Source organism: Ovis canadensis, chromosome 19 (assembly GCF_042477335.2).
Source record: "Ovis canadensis isolate MfBH-ARS-UI-01 breed Bighorn chromosome 19, ARS-UI_OviCan_v2, whole genome shotgun sequence".
NCBI classification, from domain to species: Eukaryota; Metazoa; Chordata; class Mammalia; order Artiodactyla; family Bovidae; genus Ovis; species Ovis canadensis.
In genome coordinates this window covers 30,180,588-30,198,215 of record NC_091263.1, presented here as the reverse complement: position 1 = coordinate 30,198,215, position 17,628 = coordinate 30,180,588, and the positions used below count along the sequence as shown (strand labels likewise).

Sequence of the window (17,628 nt, the reverse complement as noted above, 5' to 3'; positions counted from 1 at the left end):
TGTCCAACTCTGTGTGACCCCAGAGATGGCAGCCCACCAGGTTTCGCTGTCCCTGGGATTCTCTAGGCAAGAACACTGGAGTGGGTTGCCATTTCCTTCTCCTAGTCCATCCCAAAACAGAGACACAAACTGCTCACTGGGAAGCTATCTGTTGTGCTTCAGTAAAATTTGCTGGTTTTTTTTTTTTTTTGTATGGGAAGATAATGTTGAAAACAGAAAAACTGGTCTTCCTCACAGTTCATCAACAGTGATAACAACCTTTCATTTCCTAACAGCTAAAACTTTACTAATTGATCATTTTTCAAATGCAATAATCAAAACCATGAAGTCATTGTTTGCTCTAGTTCACCATTTTTATTTACATAACCATCTTTTTCCTAGACCAGCAACGTGAACCAAAACAGAAGGCAAAGATGCCTTGCTGGTGACCACCCTCTGCCATTTTCTTTTGCAGAGGGTCTTCTCAGTAGTAGCCAGGTACCACATGGAGCTTTTTCACAGTTTCAGAGAAGCATCCCTTGTAGTAACATAGCAAGAAAGTGCTACACTTGATGGTAGTTACTGTTGCATAGTTCAGTCAACCTTACAGAACTTTTGTTATATAACTTCAAGTATGTAAGTTATTTAATCAACACAAAACTCTTCCAAAAAAAAAAAAAAAACCAACACCCAATATTAGCTGACTTCTGGTGCCATGAGACATAATGGCACCAATTTTTATATTTTAGTGGTAAAAATATAACCCAGTTTTAGCACCCGTCTGTAAGAGTTAGATGAAAATATATGATTGGCTTACTGGAAGGTAATAGTCTTAATGTCCCCTCAGTGAGGGAATCTGTTCCTTCTGCTGCATCCTGGCTCACAGAAAAGAACAACAGTATTAATGGGGGAAAAAAGGAGAGACTTTTAGTTAAGGTTTTCACTACATGAAATACTCAGAGAAATCAATACTAGAAATCAGTTCCCATCTTCCTAACCAAAACCCTGTCTCAACACTCCATTTCAAAAACGAAGTGATGTATTCTAAGAAAATAACAAATTTTTACATAGAAACACTGAATTTTGAGTAACTCTATCAGTTATTGGACATGGTATATATAAGCAAGGAAAATAAAGTGCACCTTTGCAGTATATAAAATAATAAACTCAGAAAATCACTTGTTAAAATTGGCAATATAGATGGCAATATAAAAAATACCGGACCTAGCAAAGTTAGATAGAAATAAAAATTTCAGTTGAAAAATTACAGTTTTTCAGTATGGCAGAGGGACAAATAACCTTTTATTACAGTTACTGGATTTGGAGACTCCTGTATATTTTGATTTTGTGTAGGAGAAAGGAAAGTCATTCCTCTAGAAGGCACTAACTGGTTTAAATGTGTGAGCAGCTTCATAAAGAAAACATGTGCAAAGTACAGTCAGGAAGACTGCCTGGTTCTCGCGTCAGATTCCTTACTCTGCGTCACAGACGGTGAATTACTGCTGAGGAGCATGTCGGCCGTGTGGCTTTCCCACATCATCTGCAGAGTGCTCAGTCCACGCTGTCACAGATCTCCTTCACTTTCTGGTTGAAGTCTTCCGGCTGATCTGCATACACATAATGGCCTGCTCCGAGAATGGCCTAGGAAACCAAAAGCGGTTAGGTGGTCAGCGAGTAGAAGCATTTAAGAATGCTTTTACACACTGAGCAATGAAACGGACAATGGCTATCCATGAATGAAACAGGAGAGAAAAGCAATACTAATCCTCAGTGACTAGTATATATTTGATTAAATAAAGATCTGAGAATAAAGAGAAAATCCAGTGAATCTTACTAAAGTTTTAAGATGCAAAAATAACATTCTAGGTTGATCTCTAACTGTAGGGCCAACGGAAACACTAGCCAAGGTGAGAATGTGCTGCCTTGGGAGGTGGAAGAGATGCTATTGGACCTGTCTGTCCCTCGTTTGGTCTCTCCCACCTTAGAGATGCTGTGGCTCCAGGACTGACAAGGCCCCAAGAAGGGCGATTTGCTTTCTGGACACGAAGATTTGTTTGGATCAAACCCTGACTCCATCACACATGACTACAGGTCTCTGACCAAGACTGCAGGTATAGCTTCTATGTGAAGGCACAGGGATGAGGGGAGAGCTCAATGAAAGCAAAGGTAATAGAACAGACTTCACATGCAGCTGAGCACCACACACTTACTATCGTCTTCACGTATGACTGTGGTCGTAGTGACTGGATGCTGGTGCCAGAATTGCCATCTATGCAGGATCGGGCGCCAAAGATCACGGAAACTGGAATGTCAGGGTGCATTTTGCCAATTCGCTGGAGCATTGGCCTTTTTGCCCATCCGTAAGGGATAGTCATGTTTTTGAATGCAGTCTCACCACTTAAAGAGAGAAAAATCTCATGCATGATTCTGGGGGATAAGTGCACATCACACTCTCACCTCTATTAAAACAAGCTCATATTCAGATTCTCCCCCATTTAAGAAAGACTGCAGCTTGCACAGAAAATAATTTACCAAGAAGTGTAAGGAACAAGCCTCACAGAAGATATACTTTTTTGTTAGATAAAGAAGGATGTTTTAACCTCTTAAAAAAACTCCTACAAAAAATGATCCTCCTCCAAATCAAAACATGTGACCCTAAGTCCCTATCATACAATTATCAAATTTCCTTTGGGGAGTGTGGAAATTTTTTTTTTTTTTTTTCCACTCTAACTTATTCACAAGGCAGCTTTTCCACAGGTTCATGACACCAGCTTTTTACCTTCAATGGCAACATCAACACCAAGATAAGAACAAATTCAGATTAAATATTCTTTGTGAATTGTTACGTATTTTTAATTTTCTGCATATTATGATATTTGACACATTTGAAAACCTTTTTAAAAAAAACAAACATATTTATTTATTTGGATGCACTGGGTCTTCGTTGCAGCATGTGGGATCTTCAATCTTTGCTGCAGCATTTGGTATCTTTAGTTGTGGCAAGTGGGATCTAGCTCACTGACCGGGGATCGAACCTGAGCCCCCTGTATTGGGATTGTGCAGTCTTCATCAGTGGACTACCAGGGAAGTCCCCCTAAAAACTGTTCTGGCTGGGAAGAGACTGCCTCTTGGGGTTAACTTATTTTTAGAGATACCAAAGGACTCAGCTGGGACCACCCCTTTATATGCAAACTAACTAACATGGAGCTACACCTCTTCTGTCTGGCCTTCACATCCCAGGAGGTGATGTTCCTCTGCCTGAGTCATCCCAGGGCCAGGTGCCAAATAACTAGAAACCACCTGGATATCTTAGAGCCCGCTGAAATAATTTAGGCAGTCCATTCTACGCTGCCCACCCTGCGCTGCCTGCCTCTCCCACAGAACCCAGTAAAGGTTCCCTCCTGGGATTCCGCTCATGCATGTCTTCTGCCACCTGATCAGAACCTGCTGCATCGCCTGTGAGCCTTCCTCAGCGACCCCGCTCCAGGACCTGTGAGTATACTAAACTTTGTTCTCTGAGCCTCTCCTAAGTCTTCTCGCATGGGCCACACCTGATGGACCGTCACATAAAAGAACACAGAACATCTGGCCAACTCCTCAGACAGATCCATGCTGCGGTCATTTCTCTGGTCTCTTTGTGGTACTAGGCATACTTGTGAATGGCCATTTGTGAATTCAAGTTCCACCACAGGACAGGCCACAAACTAGGCCTACATGGGCACACATGATTGTGAAATGTGAGTAGGTGAAGAACAGAACACTGAGACCATGCAGGAAGACAGATGAGTTCCTTGGAACAGGCCACTAATAATTGCTGGGACAAGTGAGCGAAGTGTTCAGACCTAATCCACCCAAGTCAAGTGCCTGGTGAATCAAACATCAATCACTTGCAGACTCCAAACCTCTCCAGCCTCCCTCTCCTTTGGCAGACAACCTATAACCTACTTTATCAAAAAGACAGAAGCTACCGCTATACCGCCAGTGCTCTCACGGCCTCAATCTCTTTAATAAAGTAGGTGTACGTATTCTTTGAGAGAAGTGGTGTTAGTTGCTCAGTCATGTCTGACTCTTTGCAACCCCATGGAAGGTAGCCTACCAGGCTCCTCTGCCCATGGGATTTCCCAGGCAAGAATACTGGAGTGGGTTCTCATTTCTTTCTCCAGGGGACCTTCCTGACCCAGGGACTGAACCCAGATTTCCTGCATTGGCGGCAGATTCTTTACCATCTGAGCCACCAGGGAAGCCCTGAGAGAAGTGAGAGAGGCAAAGAAAAAAAAAGTGAAGGAGCTATTTCTGCATCTCACCTCTCAGCCTTTCACCCAAGTCTGGATATTAGAAAGGGTGAGAAACCATTTTTACATTTTTAAGTAGAGTCTATGGCCCACCTCTACTGGACTCATCAGAAGTGTTTGGTAAAGATGCAGCCCAGAACCGCTAAATCAGTCTCAGAGAGAGGGTTCAGACACCACATTTCTGATAAACTACTTCAACAATTCCGGTACAGAAAGAAGAATGGAAGCCAGAGCTCTCACCATCACACTCCATTCTTGATCCTCTCCATACCAACTCTAGGCTCTGGTTTCGGGGCTCCTCCCAGCTCCTCAAGACTTTCAAGCTCCATTCTCTCCACTGGTACCTTGTATCTGACATCTAGAAGTCTTTTTTTTTAATAAGCTATACCTTTGCTTGGCTCTCTTGCTTCCTCTAGCTACTATGCTCTCTCTCCTAATCACTGTCAAAATTAATATAGACTCCCCATCCCCTCTCCCCTCTGTGTTTCTCAGGCTGATGCACAGTCCTGAGGAGGTGCTGTGTACAGAAGGGTGCCATCAGCAAATGAACTTGAAAAGGCTGCCTTGTCTCTACCACACGCCTGGGAGATTTAAAACCCTTTGGCATAATAAATGGTTTTAAGAAGATCTATGGTATAGAAGACCATTTACTTTTGTTTACACCAGAGCTCTTTTTTTTAAAGTACAACATTCATACTCAGTTTGAGAACACTGTTTTATTTTAAACTCTTTGTGATCTCTCAACTCTGGTCACCTTAACAAGATGCCTGAGACCAAAACTTCCCTCAGCTTGTCCATGGACCCCTTAAGGGAAGAAAGTACCTCTGACTTTTTAATCTCTCATCAGAATCCAGTACAGTGTTTTACATCACAGGTTCTCCATGAATAGATGAGTAAATTAACAACTACTTGTCCTTTTAAGTTGTGTCATTTACATACTGATAAATATCTCCTGGACTGTTCACACATTTTCAAAAAAGAAAAGTCTAAAACACAAATACAGGAAATTTAGAATCGAGACCCTTACCTCGGAGTCTGGACATTACAGTGGTAGATGTATTCTGTCACTGTATCATCTTCAAACATTGAAGAATACTTCCGTTTGAAATCAGGCCTCAAACGCTGTACTAGACTTAAACCTATGTAATAGAAAACAAACATTTTAAGTTGTAATTAATTTATATAATAGTAGAGAAGATTTCGGGGCTTCCCTGGTGGCTCAGTGGTAAAGAATCCGCCTGCCAGTACAAGAGACGCAGATTCAGTCCCTAGGTCAGGAAGATCCCCTGGAGAAGGAAATGGCAACCCATTCCAGTATTTTTGCCTGGGAAACCTCAAAGACAGAGAAGCCTGGCTGGCTACAGTTCATGGGGTTGCAAAGAGTCAGACACGATTGAGTCATTAAATGATACTAAACAAGAGAAGATTTCAGTGTTTGCTTCTATAATGAATACTAAATGCTACATTAGGCCTATGTTCAAATACTCATATTAGGTTCAAAAAAGCACAGATCTAGAAATTGCTCTCAAGTTCCCTAAGGAAAGATTACAATAAGAATGAAACACTGTCATATAATGACTTACAGATATGCTTCAGGAGGTCAAAAACAGTTGCCTAAGACTTGTTTTTGTAGGAAAATAAATTCTATTAAACAAGGCAGGTGAATAAAACAAGGTATACCATAAAATTAACTTAATAATTTGCATCTTTTCCACATTTACAACACATTAGCATCTAAATGAAGTAAAGTGAAGTGAAAGTCACTCAGTTGTGTCCGACTCTTTGTGATCTCATGGACTGTGGCCCTCCAGGCTCCTCTGTCCATGGAGTTCTCCAGGCAAGAATACTGGACTGGGTTGCCATTTCCTTTTCCAGATCTTCCTGACCCAGGGATTGAACCCAGGCCTCTTGCATTTCAGGCAGATTCTTCACCATCTGAGCCACAAGGGAAGTCAAATGAAGTGAACTGGGATATAAATATTTCCTGGGAAAATGCACTCAGACTTTCTGCTTGGAACACTAGCAGTGCTGCCCACTATGGTCATCCACAGTGGCCCCCACAGCCCCACCCCTGAGGTGAGAGGCAGGGGCGGGGCCCCAGAGGAAAGAGGAAGAGCAGGAACCTTTTCTCAAGTCACTGTTTTCCCGTCTAGGGCCCAAGGACTGGCTGGTTTCCCTCTCTGCTATGACTGCCTGTTACAGCAAGGTCTTCCTTCCTTCACCTGCCTCCCTGATTCTCTGAAGGAACCACACAGCTCTACCAAGGATGCCCATGATGCAGGAGACATTCTATACCGGCCCCCGACCCCGCGTGAGCACCAGCGGGAGGCAGAGTGCATGCAAGGCCCCTCCTCAGCCTTCTTCCGCCCCCGTCATTTTCTCCTGATTTCCTCTCATCCTTTACTTGCCCCATTACTGCTACCTGTAGAGCTATGATCAAGCAAAATCCATTTACATCTCAGGCCTCTAAAGCTCTTAAGCAGCTCATCAAAGGAGGACCTGACACCTAAGCTGGTGAGCCCTACTGGGATTAGGGGTGCTGGTGCTTCAACATTATGTGAACTGTGAATTTCCAGATGTTCAAGCTGGATTTAGAAAAGGCAGAGGAACCAGAGATCAAATTGCCAACATTCATGGATCATAGAAAAAGCAAGAGTTCCAGAAAAACATCTACTTCTGCTTTACTGAGTACGCCAAAGCCTTTGACTATGTGGATCACAACAAACTGTGGAAAATTCTTCAAGAGATGGGAATACCCAGACCACCTGACCTGCCTCTTGAGAAATCTGTATGCAGGTCAAGAAGCAACAGTTAGAACTGGACATGGAACAACAGACTGGTTCTAAATCAGGAAAGGAGTACATAAAGGTTGTATATTGTCACCCTGCTTATTTAATTTATATGCAGAGTACATCATGTGAAATGCCAGGCTGGAAGAAGCATAGCTGGAATCAAGATTGCTGAGAGAAATATCATTAACCTCAGATATGCAGATGACACCACCCTCATGGTAGAAAGCGAAGAACTAAAGAACCTCTTGATGAAAGTTAAAGAGGAGAATGAAAAAGTTGGCTTAAAACTCAACATTCAGAAAACTAAGATCATGGCATCTGGTCCCATCACTTCACGGCAAACAGACTGGGAAATAATGGAAACAGTGACCAACTTTATTTTGGGGGGCTCCAAAATCACTACAGGTGGTGACTGCAGCCATGAAATCAAAAGCCGCTTGCTCCTTGGAAGAAAAGGTATGACTAACCTAGACATCATATTAAGAAGCAGAGACATTACTTTGCCAACAAAGGTCCATATAGTCAAAGCTATTGTTTTTCCAGTAGTCATGTATGGATATGAGAGTTGGACTATAAAGAAAGCTGAGTGCCAAAAGCTGAGATGCTTTTGAACTCTGGTGTTGAAGAAGACTCTTGAGAGTCCCTTGGACTGCAAGGAGATCCAACCAGTCCATCCTAAAGGAAATCAGTCCTGAGTGTTCATTAGAAGGACTGATGCTGAAGCTCAAACTCCAGTACTTTGGCCACCTGATGTGAAGAACCGAGTCACTAGAAAAGACCCTCATGCTAGGAAAGATTGAGGGCAGGAGGAGAAGGGGACGACAGAGGATGAGATGGTTGGATGGCATCACCGACTCAATGGACATGAGTTTGTGTGAACTCCAGGAGTTGGTGATGGACAGGGAGGCCTGGCGTGTTGCGATTCATGGGGTTGCAAAGAGTTGGACACGACTGAGCGACTGAACTGAACTGCCTACTAATTATCTGTAACGTTTACCATACAAAGATTCCTCTTTAAGGAGAGGAGCCTCGTTTCAGTTATCTTTATGCATTGACTGGTACTTTTTAGAGGAGGAGGAGAAAAAGTAAGGTTTGTTTTTGTTTCCAAGATGTTAACTAACAATGGTAATCAGCAAATACACCTCTGTTGTTCTCTATAAACATTTTGCTCTCCCGGGATACAGATATGTGGCATTCCAGGTGGCACAGTGGTAAAGAATCCGCCTGCCAATGCAGGAGATGTAAGAGATGCGGTTTGATCCCTGGATCGGGAAGATCCCCTGGAGAAGGAAATGGCAACCCACTCCAGTATTCTTGCCTGGAGAATCCCATGGACAGAGGAGCGTGGTGGGCTACAGCCCGTGGGGTCACAAAGTGGGACACAACTGAGTGACTGAGCACAAACGCACACACAGGGTACAGATATAAAAGCACTCACCAAAGGGCCCTGCAATCCTGAGGCCAGCTAAAGGGTTAAAGGGAGTCAACGCTGCTCCCAAGGCTCTGATCCAAACTGGAATTGGTCTCTCTTGATCAGCAAGGTCTGGTCGTTCAGGAAAACCCCAAGGCTCCACTAAAATGAGATGACTAACCCTGTACAGGAAAGAACAGACTAAAGATCATTTGGCAAACTCACCCTAGGACTATTAAGAATTTACATGATTTGTAAAGGTAGAATGAACCTCCTTCAAACACCTGGTACTGAAGAGAAAACTGAGGACTGAACAGGTTACATCTCACTCTTATTATATGTGAACTGATGAGATTCGGTAGGATTTGAGAGGTGTCTGGTAGAAGGAGGGCTTCATATTTAATCTATCTAAATGTAGATAATAACGGATGTGTGAAAGGGTATGTGATAACTGTAGCTATTCTTGAGAATCAAGACAAGATAGCATTTGTTGTTTAAGCTACACTCTGGCAAATGATACGGTTCCATATACCTCAAGGCTGACACTGCAGAAATGACTGGAGATTAATAATACACTCATAAAAAAACTTCAGGCACCAACAATAGTTATTTCCTATGAGCCAAATCATTCTATAAGTTTAAGAAGCATTAGGACTTTGGGGGGATTCAAAGAGACTTTGAATGAACTTTTCACAAACACGAAAATAATGTAACACTATGAGCCGAAAATTACACCCCCTAGTTTGGGATTTCAGTTTGATGAACAGGAACACATGTACCCTACCCATAACATCATGACATCCTCGCATGAGATTCTGTTCCTAATTCTTTCCTAATTTTCTTCTTTACTGATTAAAGAGGTAGAATAGCTTCAGTTCAAACCCATATCAAATTGCTTCACGGCACCAAGAGTTTTAATTTTTCCATCTAATGAAGCGTCTTTTCGATGAGGGAAAACCAGACCATGTCCTCCTGACTGCATCACAGCACCACACATCATCAAGATCCTCAACAATATTCAGCTGTAGCCAAAACAGCCAATGGATGCCAGCGAAGATCTCCCAAGGATGAGGAGACACTGATTCTGAAGCCCCTTTCCTAAGTCACAATTGAAATAGAAAGGTGAAGAAACCAGAATATGGGAACAGATAGCTGTTATTCCCAGTGTAAAAAGTTTCATTATTTTTGGACTTCCCCGGTGGTCCAGTGCTCAACAATTCACCTGTCAATGCAGGGGACACGGGTTCGATCCCTGGTCTGGGAAGATTCCACGTGCCATGGAGCAATAAAGCCCGTGCGCCACAACTACTGAGCCCACGTACCTGGAGCCTGTGCTTTGTAAGAAGAGAAGCCACTGCAATGAGAAGCCCAAACACCCCAACTAGAGAGCACCTCCCGCTCGCTGCAACTACAGAGAAGCCCGCACAGCAGCCCAGGTCCAGAAAAGCCAGAATAAATTAATGAATAATAAAAAGTTTTAGTATTTTTGTCAGCACAGATTAGTTAGTAATGAGTACTTTGCTATGACAGCATTGTCTCAGACAGAAAGCTTCAGAGAACAGACCCAGAGCATAGAGCTCCATGGAGCCTTGGAGAATACTCAGCCCCATCTTTCATCTCGTGACATGAGAAGAAAGCTGAGATGTACTGTGTGACTCATTTTATAGGAATCATTTACTTTTAATGTATGTGTGTGTGTGAGTGCTCAGTCACTTAGTCGCATCCGACTCTGCAACCCCATGAACTGTAGCCTGGCCAGCTCTTCTGTCCATGGGATTCTCCAGGCAAGAATACTGGAGTGGGTTGCCATTTCCGTCTCCAGGGGAGCTCCCCAATGCAGGGATCGAACCTGCGTCTCCTGTGTCTCCTGCACTTTCAAGTAGATTCTTTACCATTGCTCTACCTGGGATCCAAACTCTACAGTAATCCAGAACCCACCTTCTAATATCCCAGAGAAGACAGCTTGATGGGATTGTCAGCTCACATCTAGGCTTAAAGAATGGGTCTAGCCAGACAGCATGTGAGTCAGCTTATCAGACATCTTCATCGAGATTCAGAGACTAATGCAAACTACAAGAAAAACAAAGAACCAGCAAAGCAGGAACAAGAGAACAATTCATCATTTTCAAAACATAAAGAAGCATTCTTCTCCAGCTTAGTCATTACAGTAGGTCTTGAGTCTGAAGATGATGACCAGATTACAGCCTCTAGGCCTAAGAAGTAGATAACACCTGCTCCAACATGCTCATGGGACAGTTGAGCCTAAATGCCAACAAGGCTATACAAAGCAGACATTCATGTGACATAAAGTCAGCCACCAGCCAGTAATAATACAACAAAACAGCCAGACCCAGAGCCAAAGTGTACAAAGGAGTTTTACAGGACCTACTAGGGAACAAGGAAAAGAACAAGAAAAAGGACAAGAAAGAAGTCAGTGCACAGATGAGACCTTCTCAAGATGAAGTTAGCCCCAGGTATTTCCCATTAGTTACAAGCTACTGAGGGGAGGGTGGAGCACAGAACAATGAACTTAAATACCTCTAACTGGGTCAAGTAGGACAGTCAGTCTTTCATCTCAAGAGGAACCAATAAGAAATGCTCAGCCCAGCTCCACATGGTCAGGAGACAGCCAGGCAAGATCAAAAGCAAAATGATCTGAAAACCTTTGAGTGAAAAAGACCAGATGTAACCTATTCTGTTGTGACTTGGAATGATCTCTTTGCTAAACACTTTCTAAGTTTTAATAAAAGTTTTCATAGTGTCCTTTTCCTTAGTTTATAACAAATACCTATAAAAAACAGACTGTCTTTGTACAGGATCCTGACTTCTTGTTGTTTAGTTGCTAAGTCATTTTGCAACCCTGTGGACTGTAGCCTGCCACGCTCCTCTACCCATGGGATTTTCCAGGCAAAAATGGAGCAGGTTGCTGTTTCCTCCTCCAGGAGATCTTCCTGACCCAGGGATCAAACCTACGTCTCCTGGATCTCTGCTACTTGGCAGGTGAATTCTTTACCACTGAGCCAGCGGAGAAGCCCATGGGATCCTGAGTGGCAGGAGCCCGAAGTAAAAGAAAATTAAAAAGGAACGCACAGATGTAAGAAAGGAGATGGTATCTCTGGCTATTTTTGCTGGTTTCCTCTACTCTCCCTCTGTTGCCACCTTACAGTGATCAGATGCTGCTTGATGAAGAAGATTCTGTAGTGTAGCACAGCAGTCCAGGACACCTCACACAGTGGTTCCTGCTTGTCATACAGCACACCAGTCTACAAGTAAAATCACAGGCAACCTGCCTAATGATTACACATCATGGTACGAGAACTGAGATGAACTAAGGTCATTCTTGGGAAAGGAACATGAGGTTTGTGCCTCCATATGGAATAATCTATTAATCAGTTCGTAACTTCTGGGCCCATCCACCACACTGCTTTTCCAGAATGGCCCAGGGCCTTTGCGATTTCTGTCCCTACTGCCTAGAGTGCTCTCCTGCTACTTTCCTTTGAGACCTCCATGTCAGCTCCAGTTGTACTTCTTTAGAGTACCATAATGGACCCTGAGACAGGGCCAGGTATTCATCAAGAGATCTCACAGCTGGCATGCTACTCATGTGGTTATTTCTGTCTCTTCCCCCAATGCACTGTAAGCCTTACAGGCACACAAAGTCACTTAACATTATTTAAACACACACAACCTGCTGGATTATAATGTTAAAGTGTTTCATTCAACACTGGTATTTCAGTGGAGGGTTTAGCCAGGTACTCTTACGTCAAGTATCACAATTGCTGAATCATTGATTACTAATTCTTGATAATCAGTATCAAGAATCTGGGAACTATATGGGGTCACTGCCACAAGGTAGAACAACTTTTACGGACAGAGGCACTCTGCTGCTCATAGAGATCGAGCACACAGGCTGACCTAATGTACCAAAAACTGGAAAAATCAGTTTTTACTTGTTCTCTATTATTGGAATCCTTCCTAAACAAGTACTTTAAACTAGGAATTTTCACTCTTCTCCCCAAACCATCCTATAAAAATAAACCAAGAATGAAAGAACGGGGCTGCCCATAAAAGACAGGGTTAATACGTATAGATTGGGACTTAAGTCCCAGTAAGTTAAAAAAAAAAAAGTTGCTTCTGTGGTTTTTTTCTCCATGCATAGAAACAACAGAAGTTAAAGAGCTGTGGTTCTCTTAGGAGAAAAATGATGAAAACTGTATCTGTCATACCTGAGGCGGCAAAGCAGAAAGTGGTATTCTCAAAGTCCACTCAAAAAAAAAGACAAGATGCACAGTGAGTGAAGGAAATTAACTGAATCTGAATTTGGTCTCTGTTAGACCATTTTCCCCTTCTTCTCACCCTCCCACTAAAGTCTCTGTGAAATGCAAAGATTGATTTTAAACTCATGACAGCATAATAAAAATGGTCCTTGTAGGGGACGCTGTGCACATGTAGGAACAGGGATTACATAAGGCATCTCTGTACCTCTCTCTTAAAATAATTAAACAAAAGTTTTTAAAAGGGTACTTGGCTCAAGTTAAAGTTGGATAAGTGACATTTAGAGTAGGTAGTTCCTTACAATACAAAACTTACTACTCGACTGCACCGGAGGAAATACGTATATGCCACCCAGCAGCTTTTCTGGCTCCGGTGAAACCTCTCAGATCCCACAGATGGTGACCCTGACAACCACCCCTGTGTTTAGTCTGAGTGCAACTTGAAGAAACACCTAATGCTAAACCTCACTGACTGTGAGCTTGCTATAATTATGAACACATGTAGGTGGCCATCACTTGTGTTTAACTACGTCTGGATCTGTGACCTTGCTGAATTGTTCAGTTAGCCATAACATCAGATCTTCTATGTAAATTTGAACTAATTTGCTTTGTCAGGATGGAGGAGGAAAAATTTCTGTAAGGTAAGAAATTAACACAAGTGGGGACCATTAATAGTAATAAGAAAAAAACACACTGGCCTTCACTCATGACTTGGGATCTCTGAAAACCCAAAGAACCTTGTTATTGTGAAATCAACTCGTGTTTCAAGATTCAATTTTTATGCAGCAAAAAATATAGGCCTTCATATCCACCATATTCTGTAGTTTCACTCTATTTAGCAGCAATCAGCCAATTTAAACATGCTAATTATTTCAAGCATTCTCTCATTCATCCATTGCTAATACTTAGTGGTTCTTGGTCCTCACACAGTAGTTCAGATTTATTAGGCACAAACATTCAAGAATCATTTTCTAAAATGTAGTCAATCCAATGCTTTATTTTACATACTTCTTCTGCTCCCTTATTCTCTTTTATAGATGGTTTTCAAGTGGTTATTCCCTTCTAAATCACTGAAGCATCTTATTTCTTTAGAGCATTTCCCAACTGCAAATGAAAATCTCACCAAGTGACCTAAATGGCAGATAGCCATGAAGGGTCAGGAACTTGTGACGTACGGTTTCATGACCAGAGCCTGGCCCACTGAGTGCCACGTCCCACCTTCAGGGAATAAATACCACAAGACTGACAAGAAGAATGGACTTGTGGACACAGAGGGAAAGGGGAGGGTGGGATGAACCGAGAGAGCAGCAATGCCATACACACGTGACTGTTTGAAACAGACAGCGAGTGGGGCGCCGCCGTGCAGCACAGGCCGCCCAGCTCAGGGCTCCGTGATGACCAGGCGGCTGGGGAGTGGGGTGAGGGGGAAGGGAGACTCAGAGGGAGGAGGTATATGCGTACACAGAGCCGATTCACACTGTTGCCTAGCAGAAACTACCACAACACTGTAAAGTGGTTACACTCCAATAAAAGCAAAATAGATACCTGACCAGAAGCAGGGGAAGCCCAGCCTCCACAGACAGCCATGTTGCCTCACACCAGAAGAGCAATCGCTCTTTCCCCACAAACACAGGCAGTTGTTTATCACTGAGAGTAGGACTTGAAAAAGACAGTAATCCCAAAAAGCCAACTAGAAGAAGGAAATCTGGATTTCTTTTGAAAGCACAGACCTGCCGGTTGGCAAGACTGTTTCACCCTCCAGCACCGAGCGGACTGTGCTGTGTGAAGAGCACCTGCAGCGATGCAGCGGCACGGCCTGGCAGGCGCACCCACACTCTGCAAGTGGCCATCATCCCACTCAGAGACGCCAGCCTCAGAGTCGGTCACGATTCTGGATGAGTCCATGACTCCAGTGGAAAAACACACTAGCAGCACAAAAATGCTCACCATTTTTTGTTTTCTTTCCAAAAAGATGAACAAAACAAAAATGAGCTTTGCTTCTATTTTCTGAGCATGCCAATGTGACCTCCTCTCAGATTAGCAACATAAATAATAGGAAACAGCATAAGAAAACATAGTAAAGGAAGGAGGAGATGCTACAAAGATTCTGAAGTGAACAATCATTAATTTAATGACTCTGACAAAAAATTCTATAGCAATAAAGGTTAGGGCACAGTAGAATAAAAATGCTACAAGATATAATGTGGGTGTATTTTCTGTAGCTTAGAGATGAGGAAACTAAAGTTTAGAGTTAAGTGATTTTCTCTAAGCCATAAACACAGCACAAGAGCCTATGTGTTCTAATTTCTCTGGTTTCTTACTGCTGCTTCCTGAAACCTGGAAAAGGCTAGGAAAAGCCTGCTGGGTCCATAGGTCTAATGATGGTAATAACTGTAAATCACAACAACACAACAGTTTTTACTTGTGGCTTAAATTGTGTACATTCTAATAAATAAAAAGTCCTTTCACAAGGCTATGTAGCAGACATAACAGGAAAACCAGACAATATTATTTCTGCTACTAAACTGGCCATCAGCTGTGGCTGTTCGATCTACAGGATCCTTTAAGAGAATGTCTGTTTTTGAAGGATCAGACTCCAACCACCACCAAAGAGGGGAACTGGAAACGGATGCTTGGATGCCTCTCTTCTGACACCCCCACTCACCTGGATGGGTACTTCAGTGAGTAAGCAGCAGCCAGGAACCCACCTAGGTTGTGTCCAAGCAAGATCATTTTGTCCAGTCCAAGGGCACATCGCCACTCTTCAATGGATTCCACAAACTGATTCTCCACTTCTTCCGCATCACTGTCAAATCTGGGTCGACTACTTCGTCCAAAGCCCAGCAGGTCAAAAGCATAGACAGGTCTATTGGTGCAAAGATCAGCAAAATTCAGTGCCCAGAGTCCAAGACCTCCTCCAAAACCATGGAGGAGGACAAGTGGAGTCTTATTTGAAATATTATGAGAGAGCCTCAGCGTCCATATTTTATTTCCATTAGATATACGAACAGGTCCTTTTTTGTATGTGCAGGGGACACCTAACGGAAACATAAAAAAGAGAAATTCTGTTTAGCCTCACGACTTCTGAGAAGGGGAGTAGTCTCAGAGCAACTGGAAATTAATCATCTAGGAACCACCTAGTATGCATTTACATGATTTTAGCCTTTACTATATCAGCCCTTAAAAAAAAGTACACATTTTATTGAACCAAGTAACTCTCAATGACCATATCTCACACCTTAGTAGGAAGAGCTATCTCAGACAACTCTCAAGTACCTGTGTCCTAAGTTTCCTGGCAAGTCATATTAGCTCTTTGGACTCCCTTCCACACCCATCAGTGGAGGGTGCTAGAGGAGGACACAGTGGTCACTGAATCCATTATTTTAAGGTCTCTGGCTTTACCGACAATAACAAAGTAATAGTACCTTGTATGTGTAGAACACTTGAAGGTTAAGCATTAGAGATTGAGGTCAGACTCAAAAGAAACACTTTTTCCTAGAAAGTCACCATGAATTTGGGGAAGGATCGACAGGATGCGTACTGAACATGTGCTGAAATCTTAAGCCCCCACTAGGTTTAGTAGGAAAAGATCACAGGGTACGGCAGGAACTCTCCAATGGGAGTGCCAGGCAGTCTGAGTTCAGATCCACAAAATAAATGCTCCAGAGAAAATAAATAATCACAGTTGTGTAGATAAAACATCTTTCTTATCCTCAGTGCTACAGGACTAAATACTTTACATCTCCCCCCAGACTGACTAAAGATGGAACTAATTTGAAACCCTTTTACCTCCCATTATCAACTGAACAGCTTCACTTTAGATATATCCCTTAAGGAATTGCGCATGTATGTCTGCAGTGGACAAACACTGGAGAACCGCGAGTTTCTTCCCTTTAACCTGAGAAATCATCTTCAGTTTTGTCCCCACATGGTGGCCGAAAGGGAAACCCAGCATTTGTTGAGCATATTAACGAAGTCCACGTTACCTGAGTGAGGGGAAATGACAGCAGTCTGGAGAGGGAGGTGAGCTGTCGTTAGTGCCAAGCCCAACCACACTGGCATTTTGAACACAGATATCGTGTGAGTATTCCTATAAAAACTGCCTGAGACCTCTATGAGAGCTCATCTCACTGTATTAGTTGGTGCTCCTGTGTCTGACATCGGAGCAGGGGCCAATTCTCCTATTTGCATCCCTAGAACCTAGCAGGAGGAAATCATTATGTTCATTAGACATACGAAATGAGTTCCTAGTGCTCCTGCCCTTTTTTTAAAAAAAAAAAAATCTCCTGACAAGAATTTTTTCACTTAGTAAACCACAATGACAACCTTCCCAGCTTTGGAGAGAATAAGATTACCCAATGGAGTTTCATGTTAAAAATACACGTAAAAAGGCTAACTGTCCCCTTCCAGGGATATATCCAGTTACGATCACTTATTCCTGAATCATTCAAATTTACAACGAAATTCATTTGTGGCAGAGAGGATGAAAAACAGGTGTAAGTAACTGCACAAACATACACAATAATCACAGATGTACACCACTTAACCTCCTCCTCTAAACAAAACTGCACAGTAAACAACATTACTTGAAAGTATATCCACAGATACGTAGGAATACTCTGAGAGTACACGTGTGGGTACACTTCAGCACTCACAAGAAACAACAAAAATGAAAAAGTTTCCATACTATGATGTCAACATCAAGAATCCTACAATCCTAGAACCAGAAAGAATTCTAAGGATCACCACACCCACTTCCTCTCACAGGCAAAAGCTAGGAGACAGAGAAGGGGCTTGCCCAAGATCCTATAAGCCCCAGCTGCTCCTGGGCCTAGACCAGGTTACAGGGCTATCCTCCACTATCTATTCCAAAGACAAGG

The 17,628-nt window shown here is 42.8% G+C and overlaps 1 protein-coding gene across 2 annotated transcripts in view; it reads right to left on the bottom strand.

The window, feature by feature from the left end:
- Window positions 1-334: 334 nt before the first annotated feature.
- ABHD5 (abhydrolase domain containing 5, lysophosphatidic acid acyltransferase) overlaps window positions 335-17,628 on the bottom strand; it is a 38,782-nt gene continuing 21,488 nt past the window's right edge. For both annotated transcript variants that reach the window (XM_069560790.1, XM_069560791.1), the window contains 5 exons: window positions 15,414-15,786; window positions 8,502-8,656; window positions 5,299-5,410; window positions 2,190-2,376; window positions 335-1,620 (listed from right to left, as the gene is read on the bottom strand). In XM_069560790.1, coding sequence (XP_069416891.1) covers window positions 1,531-1,620; window positions 2,190-2,376; window positions 5,299-5,410; window positions 8,502-8,656; window positions 15,414-15,786 — 917 coding nt within the window. In that variant the 3' untranslated portion in view covers window positions 335-1,530. The remainder of the gene's footprint in view (window positions 1,621-2,189; window positions 2,377-5,298; window positions 5,411-8,501; window positions 8,657-15,413; window positions 15,787-17,628) is intronic.